Source organism: Haliotis rufescens, unplaced genomic scaffold, assembly GCF_023055435.1.
Source record: "Haliotis rufescens isolate VD_foot unplaced genomic scaffold, xgHalRufe1.0.p SCAF_18, whole genome shotgun sequence".
NCBI classification, from domain to species: domain Eukaryota; kingdom Metazoa; phylum Mollusca; class Gastropoda; order Lepetellida; family Haliotidae; genus Haliotis; species Haliotis rufescens.
Genome location: NW_025963868.1, coordinates 16,155,580 through 16,179,929, shown reverse-complemented (window position 1 = coordinate 16,179,929; position 24,350 = coordinate 16,155,580). Strand labels below are relative to the sequence as shown.

Genomic DNA, 24,350 nt, shown 5'->3' with positions numbered 1-24,350 from the left:
TATAAGCGAATACATAGTGCGTTCGTTTCGTATGCTTGACATCGGGTTCAATTTCCAACATGGGTAAGATTTGTCAACTCCCTTCTGTTGGTGTATTCCGTCGCCGCCATTGAAGGCCGAGATAGAAATGTTCCCACGTTCTTACTTATGATTTACAACCATGTTAGCATGAATGTTATATTCTTTTCGTCGAATCGAAAATGCGTTTATTCCGACTGTCGTGTTCTAGAGCCCGATGTTCCCGACTGTCGTGTTCTAGAGCCCATTGTTCCCGACTGTCATGTTCTAAATCCCGAACTTTCCGACTGTCGTGTTCTAGAGCCCAGTGTTTCCGACTGTTGTGTTCTAGTGCCCAGTGTTCCTGACTGTCGTGTTCGAGAGCCAAGTGTTCCCGACTGTCGTGTTCTAGAGCCCAGTGTTTCCGACTGTTGTGTTCTAGTGCCCAGTGTATCCGACTGTCGTGTTCTAGAGCCCAGTGTTCCCGACTGTCGTGTTCTAGAGCCCAGTGTATCCGACTGTCGTGTTCTAGAGCCCAGTGTTCCCGACTGTCGTGTTCTAGTGCCCAGTGTATCCGACTGTCGTGTTCTAGAGCCCAGTGTTCCCGACTGTCGTGTTCTAGAGCCCAGTGTTTCCGACTGACGTGTTCGAGAGCCAAGTGTTCCCGACGGTCGTGTTCTAGTGCCCAGTGTTTCCGATTGTTGTGTTCTAGTGCCCAGTGTTTCCGACTGTCGTGTTCGTGCGAGGATCACCTAAACACTGTTTGGTGTACTTTATAAATTTTAATCTGTACATGATAAATAAAATGTTGGACACCACTTATATATACTCCAAAACAATTTCCCAGATGAAAGCTGAAACTCATCAGACGCTTCTATTTTAGCCCATGGGTGGGGGCAGGGAGCAGAGTCTTATCGATAAATGTACGGGTTATCTCTAGCCGTGTTTTGTAGCATTTTGAATTGTCATGACCAGGCATGGGCATCACGTTCAAGTAGAGACAGAAACTTGCACGTTACGACTGCCGGCGTATTTAGAACCTCCAGAATGTGATGTAGTTGTAGCAATAGGCCATTAACGTTTCTATGAGGAATCTTGATGGTGGCGACAAAAGTATTCATCCTACGAGACAGATGAAGGGGGGATGTTGTTAAAATGGAAATAGGCGTCATATAGCCAGACGAGGGGGGATTCTAATTCAGGCGGAATATCCGGGTGAAACATCCCCACATGTCACTCATCAAGGTAGTACATCCCCACATTTCACTCATCCAGGTGGAACATCCCCACATATCACTCATCGAGGTTGAACATGCTCACATGTCACTCATCCAGGAGGAACATCCCCACATGTCACTCATCCAGGAGGAACATCCCCACATGTCACTCATCCAGGTGGAACATCTTCACATGTCACTCATCAAGGTGGAACATCCCCACATGTCACTCATCCAGGTGGAACATCCCCACATGTCACTCATCCAGGAGGAACATCCCCACATGTCACTCATCCAGGTGGAATATCCCCACATGTCACTCATCCAGGTGAAACATCCCCACATGTCACTCATCCACGTGGAACATCTTCACATGTCACTCATCCAGGATGAACATCCCCACATGTCACTCATCCAGGTGGAACATCCCCACATGTCACTCATCCAGGTGGAACATCCCCACATGTCACTCATCCAGGTGGAACATCCCCATATGTCACTCATCCAGGTGGAACATCCCCACATGTCACTCATCCAGGTGGAACATCCCCACATGTCACTCATCCAGGAGGAACATCCCCACATGTCACTCATCCAGGTGGAATATCCCCACATGTCACTCATCCAGGTGGAACATCCCCATATGTCACTCATCAAGGTGGAATATCCCCATATGTCACTCATCCAGGTGGAACATCCCGAAATGTCACTCATCCAGATGGAACATACAGGTGGAACATCCCCACATGTCACTCATCCAGGTGGAACATCCCCAAATGTCACTCATCCAGGAGGAACATCCCAAACATGTCACTCATCCAGGAGGAACATCCCAAACATGTCACTCATCCAGGAGGAACATCCAAGCATGTCACTCATCCAGGTGGAACATCCCCACATGGTACTCATCCAGGTGGAACATCCCCACATGTCATTCATCCTGGGGAACATCCCCACATGTCACTCATCCAAGAGGATCATCCCCACATGTCACTCATCCAGGAGGAACATCCCCACATGTCATTCATCTAGGTGGAACATCCCCACATGTCACTCATCTAGGAGGAACATCCCAAACATGTCACTCATCAAGGTGGAACGTCCCCATATGTCACTCATCCAGGTGGAACATCACCATATGTCACTCATCCAGGTGGAACATCCCCACATGTCACTGATCCAGATGGAACATCCCCACATGTCACTCATCCAGGTGGAACATCCCCATATGTCACTCATCCAGGTGGAACATCACCATATGTCACTCATCCAGGTGGAATATCCCCACATGTCACTCATCCAGGTGGAACATCACCATATGTCACTCATCCAGATGGAACATACAGGTGGAACATCCCCACATGTCTCTCATCCAGGTGGAACATCCCCACATGTTACTCATCAAGGTGGAACATCCCCACATGTCACTCATCCAGGAGGAACATCCCAAACACGTCACTCATCCAGGAGGAACATCCCAAACATGTCAATCATCCAGGTGGAACATCCCCACATGTCACTCATCCAGGTGGAACATCCCCACATGTCACTCATCCAGGTGGAACATCCCCTTATGTCACTCATCCAGGTGGAACATTCCCACATGTCACTCATCCAGGGGAACATCCCCACATGTCACTCATCCAGGAGGAACATCCCCACATGTCACTCATCCAGGAGGAGCAAGTATGTCACATGTGATACAGTCATGAATGGAGCAAGTACGTCACATGTGATAGAAGTCATGAATGAAGCAAGTACGTCACATGTGATACAGTCATGAATGAAGCAAATACGTCACATGTGATACAGTCATAAATGAAGCAAGTACGAAACATGTGAAACATTTCCGAATGAAGCAAGCACGTCACATGTGATACAGTGAAATATGAAGCAAGTTCGTCACATGTGATACAATCATGAATGAAGCAGGTACGACAAATTTGAAATATTTACGATTGAAGCAAGCACGCCACATGTGATACAGTTATAAATGAAGCAAGCGCGTCACATGTGATACAGTCATAAATGAAGCAAGCGCGTCACATGTGATACAGTCATTAATGAAGCAAGTACGACATATGTGAAACATTTCCGAATGAAGCAAATACGTCTCATGTGATACAGTGAAATATGAAGGAAGTACGGCACATGTGATACAGTCATGACTGCGGCAAGTACGACACATGTGAAATATTTACGAATGAAGCAAGTACGTCACATGTGATACAGTCATGAATGAAGCAAGTACGTCAATGTGATACAGTCATATATGAAGCAAGTACGACACATGTGAAACATTTCCGAATGAAGCAAGCACGTCACATGTCATACAGAGAAATATGAAGCAAGTACGTCACATGTTATACAGTCATGAATGAAGCAAGCACGTCACATGTGATACAGTCATAAATGAAGCAAGTACGACACATGTGAAACGTTTACGAATGAAGCAAGTACGTCACATGTGATACAGTCATGAATGAAGCAAGTACGTCACTTGTGATACAGTCATATATGAAGCAAGTACGTCATATGTGAAACATTTCCGAATGAAGCAAATACGTCTCATGTGATACAGTGAAATATGAAGGAAGTACGGCACATGTGATACAGTCATGACTGCGGCAAGTACGACACATGTGAAATATTTACGAATGAAGCAAGTACGTCAATGTGATACAGTCATTAATGAAGCAAGTACGTCAATGTGATACAGTCATATATGAAGCAAGTACGACACATGTGAAACATTTCCGAATGAAGCAAGCACGTCACATGTCATACAGAGAAATATGAAGCAAGTACGTCACATGTTATACAGTCATGAATGAAGCAAGCACGTCACATGTGATACAGTCATAAATGAAGCAAGTACGACACATGTGAAACGTTTACGAATGAAGCAAGTACGTCACATGTGATACAGTCATGAATGAAGCAAGTACGTCACTTGTGATACAGTCATATATGAAGCAAGTACGTCACATGTGATACAGTCATGAATGAAGCAAGTACGTCACTTGTGATACAGTCATATATGAAGCAAGTACGACACATGTGATACAGTCATGAATGGAGCAAGTACGTCACATGTGATACAGTCATAATTGAGGCAAGTACGTCACATCTGATACAGTCATAAATGAAGCAAGAACGACACATGTGATACAGTCATAAATGAAGCAAGTACGACACATGTGAAACATTTACGAATGAAGCAAGTACGTCACATGTGATACAGTCATATATGAAGCAAGTACGTCACATGTGATACAGTCATGAATGAAGCAAGTACAACACGTGTGATACAGTCACGAATGAAGCAAGTACGTCACATGTGATACAGTGAAATATGAAGGAAGTACGTCAAATGTGATACAGTCATGAATGAAGCAAGTACGTCACATGTGATACAGTCGTGTATGAAGCAAGTACGTCACATGTGATACAGCCATGAATGAAGCAAGTACGTCACATGTGATACAGTCATGTATGAAGGAAGTACGTCACATGTGATACAGTCATATATGAAGCAAGTACGTCACATGTGATACAGTCATGAATGAAGCAAGTACAACACGTGTGATACAGTCATGAATGAAGCAAGTACGTCACATGTGATACAGTCATATATGAAGCAAGTACGTCACATGTGATACAGTCATGAATGAAGCAAGTACAACACGTGTGATACAGTCATGAATGAAGCAAGTACGTCACATGTGATACAGTCATATATGAAGCAAGTATGTCACATGTGATACAGTCATGAATGAAGCAAGTACGTCACATGTGACACAGTCCCGAATGAAGGAAGTACTACACATGTGATGCACTCATGAATGAAGCAAGTACGTCACATGTGACACAGTCCCGAATGAAGGAAGTACTACACATGTGATGCACTCATGTATGAAGGAAGTACGTCACATGTGATACAGTCATATATGAAGCAAGTACGTCACATGTGATACAGTCATGAATGAAGCAAGTACGTCACATGTGACACAGTCCCGAATGAAGGAAGTACTACACATGTGATGCACTCATGAATGAAGCAAGTACGTCACATGTGATACAGTCATATACACTGCAAGTACGTCACATGTCTCAACAAGTATTCAATGTAAGTAAGAGCAATAATTCTAATTTACTTTTACATTTACTGGTGATGGTGGCATTACAACTGAACTGTTCCAGCGGTATCAGCAAGCAGTTTCTTCGTGAGAGCAGGCTTGATCTGAAGACGACGTACCTATACAGGACATGCTTAATTAGACAGAAAGGGGTGACTGACACAACTAAACATGATCAGAACTCGGAATTCTCAGATCACCAATCATTTAATCATACCTACGCAATATCCCGATTCCAACTCCTCGCACACAAGAAACCAACAAAACAAACTGAAGGAGAATGCAAGACATGAACGCGTTGTATCTTCAGATCCCCCAACACCCCCCACCTCTCCCTCCCCTCCCTCCCCACCGGTTACGTGGCACATTCATCACCCTGGACATGGACAGATACACCATTCATTACTTGTGGTTTAATATGGAAAATGTCAACCAAGTATTGGCTTGGCGGCATGAATTGTCGCGCCCGTGGCGAGACAAATACCAATAAAGCACATATCAAAACGAGTGTGATGAATTCTTGTTATCATAAAACTATTAAACCAGGGAATTTATTATTCCGTGGTTGTTTCCAAAGTGTGGGGATCTTGTTTAAATCTGTTCAACAATATTCCAGGTACATGACGACGGTATGTATATAATCTAATTTGGACCAGACAAACCACGCCCCACGCCGTTATTGCGTATCAGACGTTGTTGTTTGACTTTTTAACGGAGTGGGTTCTCTACCGCTCGTATATGGTTTTAGTAATCGCGCCCCTTTGTCAATTTCTATGCGTCCAGGGTGCTTATTATGATATGTCATGTACAAGATTATCAATAAGTCGATCCTTTCTTCGTTATCCACACTTTAAAATTAGATTTACTACGTCTCAGAGCATACATTCTCTGCTCTGATTTCTCAGTCAGAGGTTTCAATTAATGCAAGTCCCACCATCATGTTTCTGATGGCATGGTCATGTTTCTGATGGCATGTTTATGTTTCTGATGGCATGTTTATGTTTCTGATGGCATGTTTATGTTTCTGATGGCATGGTCATGTTTCTGATGGCATGTTTATGTTTCTGATGGCATGGTCATGATTCTGATGACATGGTCACGTTTCTGATGGCATGTTTACGTTTCTGATGGCATGTTTATGTTTCTGATGGCATGTTTATGTTTCTGATGGCAGGGTCATGTTTCTGACGGCATGGTCATGTTTCTGATGTCAGGGTCATGTTTCTGATGTCAGGGTCATGTTTCTGATGGCATAGTCATGTTTCTGATGCCATAGTCATGTTTCTGATCGCTGCTGATAATGTACTGATTGATAAGATAGTTATTAAACCCTTCATGGAGAAGAAATTCATTGAAATTAAACGAGAAACAGCTTCAGATAATAAAAGCTTGTAAAAATATAATTTGGTTACAAAAATCTCCCACAAGGAGATATTAGTGTTTCTGTGCTGTGAACAGACCGTTATAACACGACTTCAAAATAATCTAGCTAAGTGGAAAATACTCCACGCTACAAGGAAAACACTTCGTCCATGACAATACATGGAAATGAAAGATCTTAAGATTGGAAACTGGATACTTTAACTTTATTGATAACAATGTCCACAGAGATGTTCAAACAATTTACGATGCAGTCCATGCTTTCATACGCCCTTAAACAGAAATAACAGAAGTAAATGTGCGTAGTTACACGGGTATTTAGTCCCAACATGTTGTATAAATCTCCACTCCATTGGCAACAGATCCGGTAAAAGACACCCCATGAAGCGCTATGTCTCATAAAGATCCGAAGATTGAGACGGGTTATGGAATCAACTATTCACAGCGTCTGCGATTGACCACCACGCCGGGAACATGACCTACTGACCAGTCATTGTGTGTAGATCAGGTGGTCTTAATAATTGATAACAATGTCCACCCCCCCCCCCCCCCCTCCCCCCCCACCCCACCCCCCACCCCCCCTCAACCCTTCAAAACAACAGCCTACGTTAAGTGTTGTACCTTCATATTATACGTGTAAAATAGTGAGTGAGTTGTGTTTTAGGCTGCTTTGGACACTATTCCAGTTATCTCACGGCGTGTCAGATTAATGTGGGGGAAAAGTCCGAAGTGATGCGGGTCTTAGAGGTTTAACACTTTGGAGAAACCCACATACACGGGTATGGTCCTGACAAACTAATGATCATTGTGTAACTAGGCTGGAATTATGGAGTTATATTTTAGTTAGTTATACTAACGAGCCTATGCATCGTCCAACAAAAATAGCGTGGCGAAATCGACATCTGGTTTGTAAACTGCCGTGCAGATTTCGGTCGACTGCAGGATTTGCAAAGCATGTGTACCGTCAATTTAGCGTCAACATATATATTCCAAATCTTTTCATGTTTTGTATCAAGCTGCTTACGTGATTTGATGCACTTCGTGAAGAAAGACCCGTATTATTACAATAGAGATCTTGATTATCGATCAAATCGTCTTGACTGATCGGCGCCATTTTGTTGGAAGCAAATGCAAGTGATATGAGAGGTGGAAACCTTTCAATAGGAGTGACACAGAAGTGACAAAACTCGTAATCGCCACTGGTTGTCCTACTGTCGAGCTCAGAAATTCCAGCCTAGTTCGGCAAGGGTGGAAACTTGACTTTTAAAGTCAGTTAACTCCCTTGCCTCAGGAAGATGACGGGGATAATGAATGCCCCGCCGTAGAGACGCAACTGACCTAACCGCGGTGCGTCCTTCAGCTAGGCCCCCTGCTGTGTTGTGAGGTGTATGTATGAACACACGGCCGTGCTATAACATTATCGTAAACGCTTGTAGACAGTTTGCAACAAACGTAATCTGCTCGGTGTAGGGGGACAACATTGAAGTACAGTCAGTTCAGTGGAGATATGCGTGTCAGGAACATGAGGGCTGAAGACGTACAGTCTAGTATGTGTATTACATTGCTTGTTCAACGAATTAATTCGGACAGCTGGATGTATTTACAGACCTGAAACCCCCATCTGACGTAGAGTTGCGACATTACAAAAGTTCGTATGGTGACATAATGGTGAAAATCGAGTTATATAAGAAGTGAAAATACGAGGTATGGCAGGAAGTAAATGTAAAGTCGTTTGGGATTAAAATGTTTATTCTTAATATTATGGAAAACATTATTATTTCTTAATGAAAGGCATCGGTATGTTCATAAACTGGGGGTAAAGGAAAGTACATGTACTTATATATCGAGTGCGTTTCTTATGTAAATTAATATTGAAAGAGCCAACGAGTGAGTTGAACAGTATTCCAGTTTTATCAAGGCGTGTCAGATTAATGTGGGGGAAAAGTCCGAAGTGATGCGGGTCTTAGAGGTTTAACACTTTGGAGAAACCCACATACACGGGTATGGTCCTGACAAACTAATGATCATTGTGTAACTAGGCTGGAATTATGGAGTTATATTTTAGTTAGTTATACTAACGAGTCTATGCATCGTCCAACAAAAATAGCGTGGCGAAATCGACATCTGGTTTGTAAACTGCCGTGCAGATTTCGGTCGACTGCAGGATTTGCAAAGCATGTGTACCGTCAATTTAGCGTCAACATATATATTCCAAATCTTTTCATGTTTTGTATCAAGCTGCTTACGTGATTTGATGCACTTCGTGAAGAAAGACCCGTATTATTACAATAGAGATCTTGATTATCGATCAAATCGTCTTGACTGATCGGCGCCATTTTGTTGGAAGCAAATGCAAGTGATATGAGAGGTGGAAACCTTTCAATAGGAGTGACACAGAAGTGACAAAACTCGTAATCGCCACTGGTTGTCCTACTGTCGAGCTCAGAAATTCCAGCCTAGTTCGGCAAGGGTGGAAACTTGACTTTTAAAGTCAGTTAACTCCCTTGCCTCAGGAAGATGACGGGGATAATGAATGCCCCGCCGTAGAGACGCAACTGACCTAACCGCGGTGCGTCCTTCAGCTAGGCCCCCTGCTGTGTTGTGAGGTGTATGTATGAACACACGGCCGTGCTATAACATTATCGTAAACGCTTGTAGACAGTTTGCAACAAACGTAATCTGCTCGGTGTAGGGGGACAACATTGAAGTACAGTCAGTTCAGTGGAGATATGCGTGTCAGGAACATGAGGGCTGAAGACGTACAGTCTAGTATGTGTATTACATTGCTTGTTCAACGAATTAATTCGGACAGCTGGATGTATTTACAGACCTGAAACCCCCATCTGACGTAGATTTGCGACATTACAAAAGTTCGTATGGTGACATAATGGTGAAAATCGAGTTATATAAGAAGTGAAAATACGAGGTATGGCAGGAAGTAAATGTAAAGTCGTTTGGGATTAAAATGTTTATTCTTAATATTATGGAAAACATTATTATTTCTTAATGAAAGGCATCGGTATGTTCATAAACTGGGGGTAAAGGAAAGTACATGTACTTATATATCGAGTGCGTTTCTTATGTAAATTAATATTGAAAGAGCCAACGAGTGAGTTGAACAGTATTCCAGTTTTATCAAGGCGTGTCAGTTTAGTGTGGGAGGAAAAGGTTGAAGTGATGCAGACGTTTACCGCTTTGATGAATCCCACGTTCACGGCTACGGTGCTGACAAAACCCAGGAACATAATAGGGGTGAAGCGGGATTCGAGTCCACAATCATAGGTGTCTCGCAAGCCCAAGGGACGCCACTCTGCACAGTGAATTGACAGTGAATCGACAGTAAACGCTTGGGCCATCCGTGCCCCCGAAAAGTGGTTAAATTCCTCATTCCTGCGACAGTTTGTATAACATAATATGTGGCTAGGTAAATGTTTGTAAACAAATTGGTTCAATGAAGTCTGGGGTAAGAAATGAATTTGTTTGAAATGAAAATTTATACCGACAAAAAGATAAAGTATCTAAGATACCCACCAGCAGTTGTGTATTATGCGAAAAAAAATTTAAATTAAACGTTTTAAATCAAATCATATTTTGAAAAATAATACTATGTAGAATCATTCTTTGGGTGCTGTATAAGCTCCAGTGTAGTTCATTGTTTGGATACAATATCGCTAATATAAAATATTTTCAATTGAAAATCAAACATAAAATCAACCCAGGCATAATTTCTTTTTCTACTCAGTTTGACTTCAATATGTTCTTTTACCCTTCTTTAATGTGCAGGTGCTTTATATGCCCAAGTATAGTATTTCCAACATATCGACAATGAGCAGGCAATGATGACTTTTCACCATGTTCCTGTATTATTTGTACACCAACATCTTATAGTAATGTCAGCTTCGATAATTAGTTCATGTTCAAATATTCGACACAGTTTAGCTTTACCTCTGGTGTCCCCATAAATAATAAACATGGAAGTTTTGAAACGAAAATAATAATTTTCACAACAATTTCAAGAGTTCTTCTTCATTTCCCAGATGTGGCTGTTTTAGTGGGCAACTCATCCACGCTAGACCTTTCCCATGAGCCTCTCTTCGCACACGTGTGGTGACCGAGCACACACTGAGTGAAGCGTCGCCTCACCCAGTGTCTGGCGCACATTGTGAAGCGCACTTTCTCGTCCGCCGCTGCATGCTTGACGTCGTCGCTGAGCTCCATGCCTTTTGGGCTGATAGCCTCCCTTGCTGCACAAAGTGATCATCACTCACCAACGGTGTCATCAGCACATTGCCTGTCATTCTGGTAAAGATTTCGTCCATTTGTATCTGAACATGCGTCATGCCGAAACACAACACTTGCTTCCGCGGTCAAAGTCGTAGTTCCTAAACCTATTCAACTCTAGATCAGACATCGTCATCCTGTTGGCTGTCGTGCCGAAAACCCAACCCCGGTAGGTAGTATTCAAGGCATATCTGGCAAACGTCACAACAGAAGCAGCTGGTGTGCTGGGTATATATATGTACGTTACGTTAACAATTGCGTACCAGTGTTATACATGCAATCAACAAAGAGTGATCAATGAAGAGTTTTCACCGGCCACCGAATCCCTTTGAAGATTCCCGGTCAGTCTCCTGTTCCCAAGTCGTGGATAGATGATAATATGCCGTATAGTTGAGCCTGGACAAACCAGTGGTCGATGGCATAAGCAACGATCCGGGAGGGTCTGGGTCCATGCTGCTTCACATAAACCAGTGACGGAAGACATATTACCTTTCCCGAACCACACGCCTATGCCATTGATCCTTTGAAACTGTTATTCATGAACATTAACAGATGAATAAGATATCTGCTCTTTGGGTGCCAACGTTTCTTGATTCTGATCTTAAGGAAAAAAGAACCGATATTGCCAGACAAAATTTAAAGCTTATTGAGGAGGTTCGTCAAATACAAAAAGAGATAAGTAACAGGTGATGAAACATGGGTCTATCACTATAATCCCGTGTCAAAACGACAATCAAAGGAATGGCACCATTTCACTGTTCCGGCACCAATGACGTTCAAGTCTTCAAGATCAGTAAAGAAAGTTACGGACATTGTATTCTTGAATGCAAAGTGTGTGATCCTTGTTGATTACTTAGAAAGGCAAAAGACGAATACCGGTGCCTACTATGCTGATTTGCTTCATCGCCTGAGAGATTATATCAAAGAAAAGCAGCAAGGAATGCTTACTGCAGGAGTTCTACTATTTCATGACAATGCCTCTTCTCACACCTCACGACTTGTAAAGGCTGCTGTGCGACAATGTGGGTTCGAAGGGCTTTCTCAGCCTCCATAAACGCCAGACATAATCACCAAGTGATTTCCACCTGTTTCCTAAACTGAAAGAATTACTTCATGGAAAGCGCTATGACGACAACCATGAGCGGGTTTTTCAGGGTGGCTTCAGAAAACTGTCAGGGGAAAGGGGAGTTCCAGGTACATGACGGGTTGCATGCATGGATGGATATGTCAGGGGAAAGGGGTCAGCCAGGTGGATGACGGGATGCATGCATGGATGGATATGTCAGGGGAAAGGAGTCAGCCAGATAGATAAAGGGATGCATGCATGGATGGATATGTCAGGGTGAAAGGGGACATCCAGGTTGATGAAGGGATGCATGCATGGATGGATATGTCAGGGGGAAAGGGACATCCAGGTGGATGAAGGGATGCATGCATGGACGGATATGTCAGGGAAAGGGGTCAGTCAGGTGGATGAAGGGATGCATGCATGGATGGATATGTCAGGGAAAGGGATCATTCAGGTGGATGACGGGATGCATGCATGGATGGATAGGTTAGGGGAAAGGGGTCAGGTGGATGAAGGGGTGCATGGCATGCATGGATATGTCAGGGGGACTGCAAGGCAGGTGAAGGGGTGCATGCATGCATGGATATGTCAGGGGAAAGGGGACAGCCAGGTAGATGAAGGGATGCATGCATGGATGGATATGTCAGGGGGAAAGGGGTCAGGTAGATGAAGGGGTACAGCATGGATGAATATGTCAGGGGGACAGCAAGGCAGGTGAAGAGGTGCATGCATGCATGGATATGTTAGGGGAAAGGGGTCAGTCAGGTGAATGAAGGGATGCAGGCATGGATGGATATGTCATTGGGACTGCGAGGCAGGTGAAGGGGTGCATGCATGGATGGATATGTTAGGGGAAAGGGGTCAGTCAGGTGCATGAAGGGATGCAGGCATGGATGGATATGTCAGGGGAAAGGGGTCAGCCAGGTAGATGAAGGGATGCAGGCATGGATGGATGTGTTGGGGGAAAGGGGTCAGGTAGATGAAGGGGTACAGCATGGATGGATATGTCATTGGGACTGCGAGGCAGGTGAAGGGGTGCATGCATGGAAGGATGTGTTGGGGGAAAGGTTTCAGCCAGTTAGATGAAAGGGTGCATGGCATGCATGCATGCATAGATATGTTAGGGGGAAAGGGGTCAGCCAGGTAGATGAAGGGGTATATGCATGGATGAATATGTCAGGGGGACTGCAAGGCAGGTGAAGGGGTGCATGCATGCATGGATATGTTAGGGGGAAAGGGGTCAGCCAGGTAGATGAAGGGGTATATGCATGGATGAATATGTCAGGGGGACTGCAAGGCAGGTGAAGGGGTGCATGCATGCATGGATATGTTAGGGGGAAAGGGATCAGCCAGGTAGATGAAGGATGCATGCATGGATTGCTGTTAGGGGGATTTTTTGTTCCAAATTACCTCCTGAGATGGTTCCCCTTGCTCTTAGTTCAGTGATTTTACGTTGTGAAAGTAGATAACTATAACATTTTGCCCTGACACTGGTCCATACACAATAAACCTAAAACCTCAGGGGGCTCTACTTATGAGAAAGTATTGCGTTACCCATGTGAAAGCAATGTTATACCCACATGTATTAAAAATTATATTTATTCACTAAAAAACTACAGTAACAGAAGGATGGAGGACACTTGATGAAGTGTATGAAGAGGCTGAATCACTTGATGAAGAGCCAAGCTGATGCAATGGTGACGTCAGAATACACCACATATATGATGTAACCATGAGTACCCATCACGTTCAGACCAGATTTCTATGATGGGACGAAAGACTGGGAGGATCACCTGTCACACTTCAAAAAATGTGCTAGGTGGCTGGCCTATGGACAAGCAACTCTCGGTTCTTGCTGCCAACCTAAAGGGGCTAGGACGTTCTACATGGGACTGGCCCCACATGAGAAGAGGTCACTGCATAAGCTAGTTACGAAGTTTGGGAGTGGGAGTCAACAGAGCTCATGGCTTTCAAGGCTAGAAGTCAGACATGGACAGAATGCAGCGTCAGTTTTTACCGATGACCTTAAACAGATGGTCTAAAGGGTATACATTGACTTGGACAGAAGGCACAGGAAGCTACACAAGAGGAAGTAGGAATCTTTCAGGAGCGGTGGAGGTGTTCGAGGCATTGGTTGGTAACCCTGGAGAAGAGACAAGTCAGGGCAGTAGGGAATAGAAATCAAGGAGGGCTTGCTTCCAGGAAACTTGAGAACGCACCCAAGCCTAATGAAGATCTTCAGGGTGATGTGCTGAACAGGATCATGGGAAGGTTAGAGAAGCTTGAACAGGGCAACTTAACATATGAGAAGAGAAATGATCGACCTCAAAGTCAGGGAACTTATTTCATCTTCAAATCAAGGGAATATTCTATAAAGGACTGCCCGATGTACAAAAGGTGCCAAGAACAGATGTCCACCTTGAATGCTGGATCTGCAGGGATGCAGGGAAAAGTCATCCTGTCGACTCAGTAGTCCATCAGGAGACGGTGAATTCAAGGCCTGAAGATGCTGGTATCCGAGTTCGACTGACTGGGAACTCTAAAGGGGGTTTGGATAATGGATTCTACATTCAGGGTGTCATATATGGTGTAGAAGCAAACGTTCTTGTTGACAGTGGCTCAACCATGACAATATTATCAAAGAGTTGAAGGACATTGACGTTATTTCTGATGGACAAATATACACACGTCCTATCTTTGTGTATGATGTAATTCCGGAATCAATACTGGGTCAAGATTTCATCTTGAAGCATATGAGTGCCATCGACTAGAAACGTCTAAAGCTCAATTCAGGGGATTCTTCCTTAAGATGTTGGATTTCATCCGAAGCTGAAATGAGTTTTTGTGTTGAAGTGAGTGAGACCACAGTTATTCCACCTCATTCAGGAGCCTTGATAACATTGAAGATACCCAGCGCAAATAAACTTGCTTCATCTGGTATGACTCCGCCTGGAGTCCATGTACCCGAATGTGTAGTAGATACATCTAAAGAGGTCAGAAAATCAATGTCTTTAACTTCAGTCCTGATGAAGAGTCAGTGTACATTCAGCTGGAAGAACAAGACAGTTGTGCGTCAGTCCATTGCAATGTTGATGCTGATATTTCAAGCTCAAAATCTACCCCTTTGCCTGAACACCTCAAGGACCTTTGAAAAAGAAGCTCCCTACATCTCCCTATGGATGAGCGTGAAGATTTGACAGTTCTTATTGCAAGATGCAAACAAGTCTTTAGAACTTCATTGGCTGACCTTCGCATTAGCACAGGAAAAGCCTATCCCATTAAACAACCTCCAAGACGGCAACTTTTCGGGAAAAGGGAAATTGAAAAAGAAGAGATGCAGAAGATGCTTGAACGGGGAGTTATTGAACCTTCAACAGGCGCCTGGGCATCCTCTTTTGTCCTAGTACGAAAAAAAGATGGATATATGCGCTCCTGCGTAGATTATCGCCAGCTGAATGACGTCACCTTAAAGGATGCAAAACCTCTAACAAGAACAAATATTGCCCTGATGCCTTGGCGAATTCAACATTGGGATCAGCTGAATGTTTACTTTGGAGTGCTTTATCGCATATGGATTGAGGATGATGAATCCAGGCTGCAGATGATTGTTCCTCAGAGCCTTAAAGATGACATTTTGAAGTACTACATGACATTCCATCCAGTCCACACTTGTGCAGAAAGAAAACTCTGGAGAAAGTCAAGTTCTCTTTCTACTGGTTTGGCCTCAAATGTGAGGTGGAGAATTACTGTCAAACCTGTGACTGCTGCACAGCAAGGAAACAACCAAGGGGACTCCTTAAGTCCCGTTTCGTGGAATTCACAGTTGGAGAGTCTATGGAGTGAGTTTCTATGAACATCTTAGGACTTCTCCCCCTGACAAAGTCAGGACATCATTCCATCCTTGTTTTAAGTGAATGTTTCGCTTAGTGGACTGAAGCTGTTGCTATCCCAAACCAGGAAGCTATCACAGTCGCTAAAGCTTTTGTGGATGTGTTCACCTGTAGGTTTGGTGTGCCTATATGCAGATACATACTGACCAAGGCTCTACATTTGAGTCAAAGCTTTTCAAAGACATCTGCAACTTTTTACAGATCCACAAGATCAGGACAATTAGCAACAGGCTACAATCAAATGGAGGTGTTGAAAGGTTTAACAAAATCTTGCTCAGATGCTCACAATGTATTTGTGAGGAGGATCAGAAGCAGTGGGACGAGTACTTGCCTCAGGTAATGATGGCCCACAGAGCTTCAATGCATGCCAGTACTGGGCGCACACCCAACAAAATGGGCTTCAGGAAGGAGATAGTTCTACCCATGCAAGCAGTCATTGGGAGGCCAGAGCTTCGGTATTAGGCTGATGTTGAAACCTATCCTTTAACATTTGAAGGTAGGCTGAAACGAGCTCATGAAGCTGGTAGAAGAACATTGGAACAGGCAACAGAATATCAGAAAAAGAAAAATGATCTCAAGACCAAGGGGACAAGTTTTAAGGAGGGGCAAGCTGCATGGCTCCACAACCCAGTGCAGAAACGTGGGGTCTGTCAGAAGCCCAGGTCAAGACTAGTTGGAAAGGACCCTATCTCATCGAGAAAGGACAGATCATGTCACGTACCTTGTGAGAAGGTCCCCTGAGCAACCGTTGAAGATGGTGCAGAATAGGAACATGTGGCAGTCTTTTGGCACGAACAAGGAACTGAAGAACCATCTGGCAGCGGCACCCCACTGTAAGCTGAAGGTAGTCTGCATCCTTTGCCTCACGTTCCAGTCCTTCTTGAGAGTATCTGAAGGGTTTATTCTCCCTTCAGTGTGTTATATTACGATAGACAACGTATACGTATACTCTATACTTGTATATACTCCTTAGATTATTATACAAGCATATGTGTCATGCTGATTGTACGAAACGAGTGTCAGAAATCTTGTATTTTCAGCGCGAGATCGAGGGTAATAGTTTCCTATAATGAGAAATAAAACACTGCAGCCCCGGGTGGTTTATTCCCCCTGCAGTGTTTTATTGTACGATAGAGAACGACCACGATTCGTTTATTTCTTATATGAGATATCAACATAATGTACAACCTCTTTAAGGATGATGATAAAATGTATAAGCTTTAAAAACTATTTACCCGTATTTCAATATTGTTGATTCTCTGAATAGAATCCGACCTCGGCAATGTAGGACAAGTCCATTTTATGAACAGGTGAGTTAAGTTTGGTATTTCCCACATAGTCTCACAATTCTCACGTCGATTATCTGTACCTTTTCTCCGAATTCATTTTTTTCCGGGCCGCGGGACAAAGTGAATTGTCATTTCTCTCCCACTTTTGGATGCGATCGTTCGGTCTCATAAGCGTTGCCCAGCTAAAACTATGGGGAACACTCCCCTCTCAAAAACAACGCTGTCCAATATACGACGTCATCAAGTTGCGAGCGAATATTCGATTCACCAGAAATGACGTCATGATAGATTAATGTTTTATCGTGAAATAAGCCACGATTCGTTCTTCATTGTTCTTTGCGATTTATGGAGTAGCTATCTTATATACTAGTACTTGTATACTTTATGCTTGTATACTCTATGCTTGCATACTCTGTTGGCCCGTGAAGACACTGGTGAGAATAGGTCTTCAGCAACCCATGCTTGCCGTAAAAGGCGATTATGCTCATCGTAAGAGGCGACTAACAAGATCGGGTGGTCAAGCTTGCTGACTTGGTTGATGCATGTTATCCAATCTCAATTGCGTACGTCGATGCTCATGATAACAATCACTGCATTGTCTGGTTCAGACTCGATTATTTACAGACCTCCGTCTGTGTGCGCTCCGCTGAGTGCGGCGTTAAACAAACAAACAAAACATACTCTATGCATGTATATTCATTTCCTGTGTACTGTATTCTTGAATACACAATACTTGTGTATTGTACATTTGTATCCTCTATGCCTGTATACCCTGTGCTTGTAATACTCTACGCTTGTATATTCTATGCGCATATACTATATACTTGTATACAATATACGTGTGTCCTCTCTACTTGTATATTCTATACTCTATACTTGTATACTCTATGCTTGTATACTCTATACGTATGTAGTCTATATATGTATATTCTTTACTTGAAGATTCCATACGTGTATAATCTATACTTGTATTCTCTATCCTTGTATACTCAACACATGTGTACTTTACACTTGTATACTCTATATTTGTATGCACTATACTTGTATACTCTTTCCTTGAAAATTCCACACTTGTATTATCTATGCGTGTATACTCTATACTTGTAAATCCTCTCCAGATTATTTTACGGGCATTAAATTTTGTGTCATGCTGATTGTACAAAACGAGTGTCAGAAATCATTCCAGTGCGAGATCGAGGGTAACGTATGAAATCATTACACGAGTTTCCTATACAAAAATATCAAGACAGAAATAAAACACTGTAGCTCCGAGTGGTTTATTCTACTTTGCAGTGTTTTATTGTACGATAGAGATCGACCACGAGTCGTTTATTTCTTATATGGGAGAGCAACATAATGGACGAGTTTCCTATAATCAGTATGACACACATGCGAGTGTAATAATTTCCTTATTACCCATTATCGTAATCCTTTTGGGCTCTCCTTTTGAAAAAAATATACACTGATCACTACCGCCGTCTAAGAAAAACAGAATTGTTGAATGATGTCCACAATCTCTAGCTATGACGTCTGTTCTAGTGTGACGTCATTCCGAGTACGTCACAATAAGATTCGAATGCGGTCAACACTGACGTAAACAGTACACTGGTGCGTGTGAGGTGTGAGGTGTGAGGTGATATTTGCAGTAATGCACACACGAGTTTTATGACCTCGGTCATTTCTAACCCTATGGGTTATATACTTGTATATTCTATGCTTGTATGCTGTATACTTGTATATTCTATATGTGTATACTAATGGCTGTATACTGCCGACTACAATGAGGAACGAGCGAGCGAAATACTTTCAGTATACCTTGCCTACTATGAGGCCCGGAATTCCGTCGTGTTGACGGAGGAGTATACAGCATGGCGTGGACTGGCCTCGTGTTGACATGTGAGTATACAGCATGGCGTGGACGTGCCTCGTGTTGACAGGGTAGTATACAGCATGACGTGGAATGAGACGTGCCTCGTGTTGACGGGGAGTGTACAGCATGACGTGGAGTGAGACGTGCCTCGTGTTGACGGGGGAGTGTACAGCATGGCGTGGAGTGAGACGTGCCTCGTGTTGACAGGGTAGTATACAGCATGACGTGGAGTGAGACGTGCCTCGTGTTGACGGGGAGTGTACAGCATGACGTGGAGTGAGACGTGCCTCGTGTTGACGGGGCAGTGTACAGCATGGCGTGGAGTGAGACGTACCTCGTGTTGACGGGGGAGAGTACAGCATGGCGTGGAGTGAGACGTGCCTCGTATTGACGGGGAAGTGTACAGCATGGCGTGGAGTGAGACGTGCCTCGTGTTGACAGGGTAGTATACAGCATGACGTGGAGTGAGACGTGCCTCGTGTTGACGGGGGAGAGTACAGCATGGCGTGGAGTGAGACGTGCCTCGTGTTGACGGGGGAGTGTACAGCTTGCGTGGAGTGAGACGTGCCTCGTGTTGACGGGGCAGTGTACAGCATGGCGTGGAGTGAGACGTACCTCGTGTTGACGGGGGAGAGTACAGCATGGCGTGGAGTGAGACGTGCCTCGTATTGACGGGGAAGTGTACAGCATGGCGTGGAGTGAGACGTGCCTCGTGTTGACAGGGTAGTATACAGCATGACGTGGAGTGAGACGTGCCTCGTGTTGACGGGGGAGAGTACAGCATGGCGTGGAGTGAGACGTGCCTCGTGTTGACGGGGGAGAGTACAGCATGGCGTGGAGCGAGACGTGCCTCGTGTTGACGGGGGAGTGTACAGCATGGCGTGGAGTGAGACGTGCCTCGTGTTGACGGGGGAGTGTACAGCATGGCGTGGAGTGAGACGTGCCTCGTGTTGACGGGGGAGTGTACAGCATGGCGTGGAGTGAGACGTGCCTCGTGTTGACGGGGGAGTGTACAGCATGGCGTGGACGTGCCTCGTGTTGACAGGGTAGTATATAGCATGACATGGAGTGAGACGTGCCTCGTGTTGACGGGGGAGAATACAACATGGCGCGGTGCGGGACGTGCCTCTCATCGATAGTAGTAGACAGGCAGCAGATGACATCCTTACCTTGATCGTTTGGTGATGGGGCTAACCTCTTTGGTTATGTGGACTAAGCGTCCGACCTTTAGATTAGAAGTTCCGTGGTTCGAATTCCAGCACAAGACTTGGACATTTTATTGCAGCTACACTATGAACTACTGGTTTGTCTTGACTCGATTGACAGTCGCCTGTACAGCTGTGATAATTCTCCTTGTAACATCGCTCACTGTACACGGCCTTGCACCTCCCTATTTGTGCGTTTTCTCAGAGTGTAATAATGTACTGCCGTGCAAAAGAAAGTATACACTTGAAAATTGGATTTGAACAAAAAATTACAAACATTATTAAACCGTACGTGGGTCATTCTCAGAAAAAGTTTGAATTCCTGTTCTTCTGTCACCATTGGGTAATAACTGACATTATTGATAACAAAATAAGTTTAGGTAATAATCATACTTTTGTTTCAACTTTGCGACAACAAACAATGCAAAATGTGATTAACATTTGATGACTGATAACACAATACATTTTCTAAAAATGAGAAAAAGACCCTCCAAATTCCTAATTTTGAGCAATTTCCGAATTTATCAAAGAAAGATAATTATAGAGATAATTGCAATGTATTATTTTGTAAGTGGTTACAAATTATATATTAGACAAGCAATTACTATTCTCATGCAATAATTATATTTGAAATATAAAAGAAAAAGAAAACTGTTGTTGGGAAAATGTCCCTCGTGTTACCAAGATCACAATTAAAGCCATGACCACCCTCATTGCATCCCACAATTCCATCTTTGGACTGGAATCCCATGTCTACACGCTGTCCTACCAATGGTGGTCTGAAGTGGAGCACTCATTTCAAGTTCAAGAATAATTTCCTTGGAGGTGAGTCCCATATCCTTCTATATGTTCTTCCCTCCTGGTACCATCCATACTGACGTATTTATCAACTTGTTGGCATGCTTGGTTAATTCAGTACGGGTACCATGCACATGTAAACAATGACTGTAGTGTGTATATTTTCATAAACTGAAAATTTATAGATAAACTTTTCCAGTTTTGTAAACTTATTTTGTTACGTCTACTTTTTCTCAAACAGTAGTTTCACCATCGGTAAGACGAGACTTGACATGCAGTTACCTTTTGCCAATTTGCATAAGTAAAAAAGGAATAAATTTTCATGTTTATGTATTCTCAAAAGGTCATGTACGTATTATTTGATATTTGAACAAATGGTGATTCTGATCAATGAATGTTGGATTTTTTCAAACATGTCTACATGATTATCGATAAAAAGTAAACAACACTACATTTTGTTTGTCAACTGTGTGTGACCACCCACTGCGCTGCGGTTGACAAGTTAAACCTCGCCGTCACACTCACAACTCCCTGTGTGAAAATAATGCGCTAAATTAACCATTAGTAAAGTGTCGCGCGACATGACAATAGCTTGGGTGATCATTTTGATTTCTCAGTCCTTCTCCTTCCCTGAAGTAAATGTGTGTGTTGCTTTAGTACAAATATCTTTTACGAGCATAGCTAATGCATTTCCCCTGCGAGTTCAAAGCCTAATGTCGTCTTTCTATGTGATCAATGTTTTATTGTAGCTTCTCAATGCCCTTATGGAATTTCTACATCGGAAAGTGCTATCAAGCGTCGCTACTATTAGCCGCACAACGTATTAGATATGAGAGTTTAGGTCGCGACGCGCCGTATTTGTCACAGCTTTTTCTGTGAGGTTCTTTTGTTATTTCCGATAATTTCTCGCCACAATCTTACACCCTCTGGTCTACGGCTGGAAATAGTCATGAAATCTCATGTTCAATCAAGTTATCTTCGTGATGAAAAAAACATTAAACATAGATGATACGGAATGTGATCACTCGTATTACGGTAAACATCCTTGCTGGTGATGTATCGACAGTGTCAGCCAGCAGCGATTTGTCCAAAGTCTACCCGGTTTGCGCTGCATGGATAATATGCATATGTTTGTTGAGTTGAAATATTTAGGCAAACATTAGTGGAAATATTGGAAATGTATTGCTTACAATGCATACCATTCACAAAGTGTAACTCGTTTGAGCCTCAATATATAAGTAAATGTATTAGATATGTCGGTTATTAGGACTCAAAATCAAATAGTATATCTGAAAAAGAAAATGTTTACAAGCACTTGTTTGAATTAAATACTTTCCTTCTATTTTCATCTTCTCCTTCGCCCCGAGACGCCAGTTGGTGGTCGAAGCCTAAATGTAAACTGTTAAGTTCTATGTAATATTGCCATGCAACCGTAGATCGTGTAGTCTTGTCCCCGTCATGCCTTTGAAAACAAGATCACCAACATAACTCAGAAACCTAATCGAGCAGCTATACACAAAACCTGCTACCTGGAGACAAAATAAGATTCGCTATAATAAAACCCATCATTTCAATCCGCGAAATAATCCCACTTTATATTCTAATTTTCTTTTTTCCTCAATGTCTTCAAGACGAATTCTTTGGGTTAGATTTGTTTTATTTCATTCATTATTTTGATATTCGCACTTTTATTTTCCTCTAGAGACTGAATAAAATAAGCTATAATATTAAGTCGCATTCGGAGTGAAAGACATTGCTACAGAACAGAAATCAATACTCCGTAGTTTTATTGGTGTTCATCTATAGGAACGACCTTAAAATTACTGCAGGTTATTTTTATTGTATGATTCTGTTATTTTTCATTTGTGCTGTTGATTTCTGTTTAATGTCTGTTTTGAATGGGTCTACTTTATTATAGCGACACTTCAAAATTTCAGCGCTGAAATAATCGTCCGGTAGAAGCACGCGGCGTAGCCGACGGAGTATAATAGATTGGAGGGAAATAGTATGTAGTCTAAATATAGCGTCACTGTTAGTTTTGAGTGAGCCAACCCACGTGACTTTGCGTTTAGCAGCGGCAATCATCGTGTCATCTGCTAGCGAAGCTTTAGAACAAGTTATGATATTCTTCTGGATTTACAAGAATGATGTATAGACATTGGTTTAAGTGATTACGATATCACTGGGGAAATCAGAGTGATTATTACAACGAAAGGAGAAAATGTCAGCTATGTTTCTATCAACGAAAAGAAGTTCTGACAGTCTTTGGATCATACTCCCTTTCATGATTTTTGAAGGTAAGCAACTTGGAACTTTTGGATATCAGCAAAGTTATATAGTCCTAAAAATGGTATACCTCATGTGTCTCAGTGCTCGTGTATTGATTAATCAAGGTACATTAGGCCTACTGCTATCGAACGTGGTAACTGAGGTGGAACTGTTCATGTAGAACCTTGTAGGTTTCTCCCTAACTGAAGAACCAAAACATGGTCGGAATTTCTGTTGTGGTGTCATGTTTCTCAACTAAGAATATTGGAGAGAGGTTATTTGCACCTCCTGCCTATTGCTGGTTTTGTGTCGGCGCAATGCTTGTTGTTTTTTGTTGTAAAGTGATAGCGGCGTCTTCGTTTTCTTTTGAGACATGCATGCTTGTTAGAATGTCGGCACCTTCAAAGGCCAACCTGCAGATGGAATCCATTTCACACACCCTGTTGATATTGTCAAGTCTTGTTGCATAAAATGATGAACAGCTTTTGTCTTTTGACGACAATATCAGATTATTGACATGTGTTAGTAGTATTAATTATTGTTTGTTTGATTTTTACGTTAATTTTTTTTACTTTGTTCCATTAGCCTAGATTACACACCACCAAACTTGGCACTTTTATCAAATAATGAAATGAAATAACAATACAATTTGTTTGTTGATTTTACCAGTTTCCCCTTAAATCATTCAGCTATAAAATATGAATGTGGATGAAAGATTCAGAATTGGAAGTTCTCTTAAGTGCCATAGGATAGTTTCATTCATTAGATGCACGTTCCTGTTTAGTTATCAGGCCTATGGCCTAGTTAGGCAGTAAATAGTGTTAATTTGAATGTGTTTCTCGTTCTCAGTCGTCAGGTTGTTCTATTGAATCTCTAATCTATTCAGGCTATGCTCACTGAAGTGAATCGAGCTTGTTCTGACGTTGTCACTGTAGTGAAAAGTTATT

The 24,350-nt window shown here is 42.8% G+C and overlaps 2 protein-coding genes across 4 annotated transcripts in view; both read left to right on the top strand.

The window, feature by feature from the left end:
* Positions 1-1,317: 1,317 nt before the first annotated feature.
* LOC124116192 lies at positions 1,318-2,997 on the top strand. Its single transcript, XM_046477445.2, has one exon. It carries the CDS (start codon positions 1,318-1,320, stop codon positions 2,995-2,997), a length of 1,680 nt encoding a protein of 559 aa, XP_046333401.2.
* A 20,190-nt stretch (positions 2,998-23,187) lies between these two features.
* Positions 23,188-24,350, top strand: part of LOC124116188 (nephrin-like) — a 275,714-nt gene continuing 274,551 nt past the window's right edge. For all 3 annotated transcript variants that reach the window (XM_046477441.2, XM_046477437.2, XM_046477440.2), the window contains exon 1: positions 23,188-23,432. In XM_046477441.2, coding sequence (XP_046333397.1) covers positions 23,357-23,432 — 76 coding nt within the window. In that variant the 5' untranslated portion in view covers positions 23,188-23,356. The remainder of the gene's footprint in view (positions 23,433-24,350) is intronic.

Coding starts and splice junctions, on each gene's coding strand:
- LOC124116192 (XM_046477445.2), top strand. CDS start 1,318: ATGTCACTCATCCAGGAGGAACATCCCCACATGTCACTCATCCAGGAG.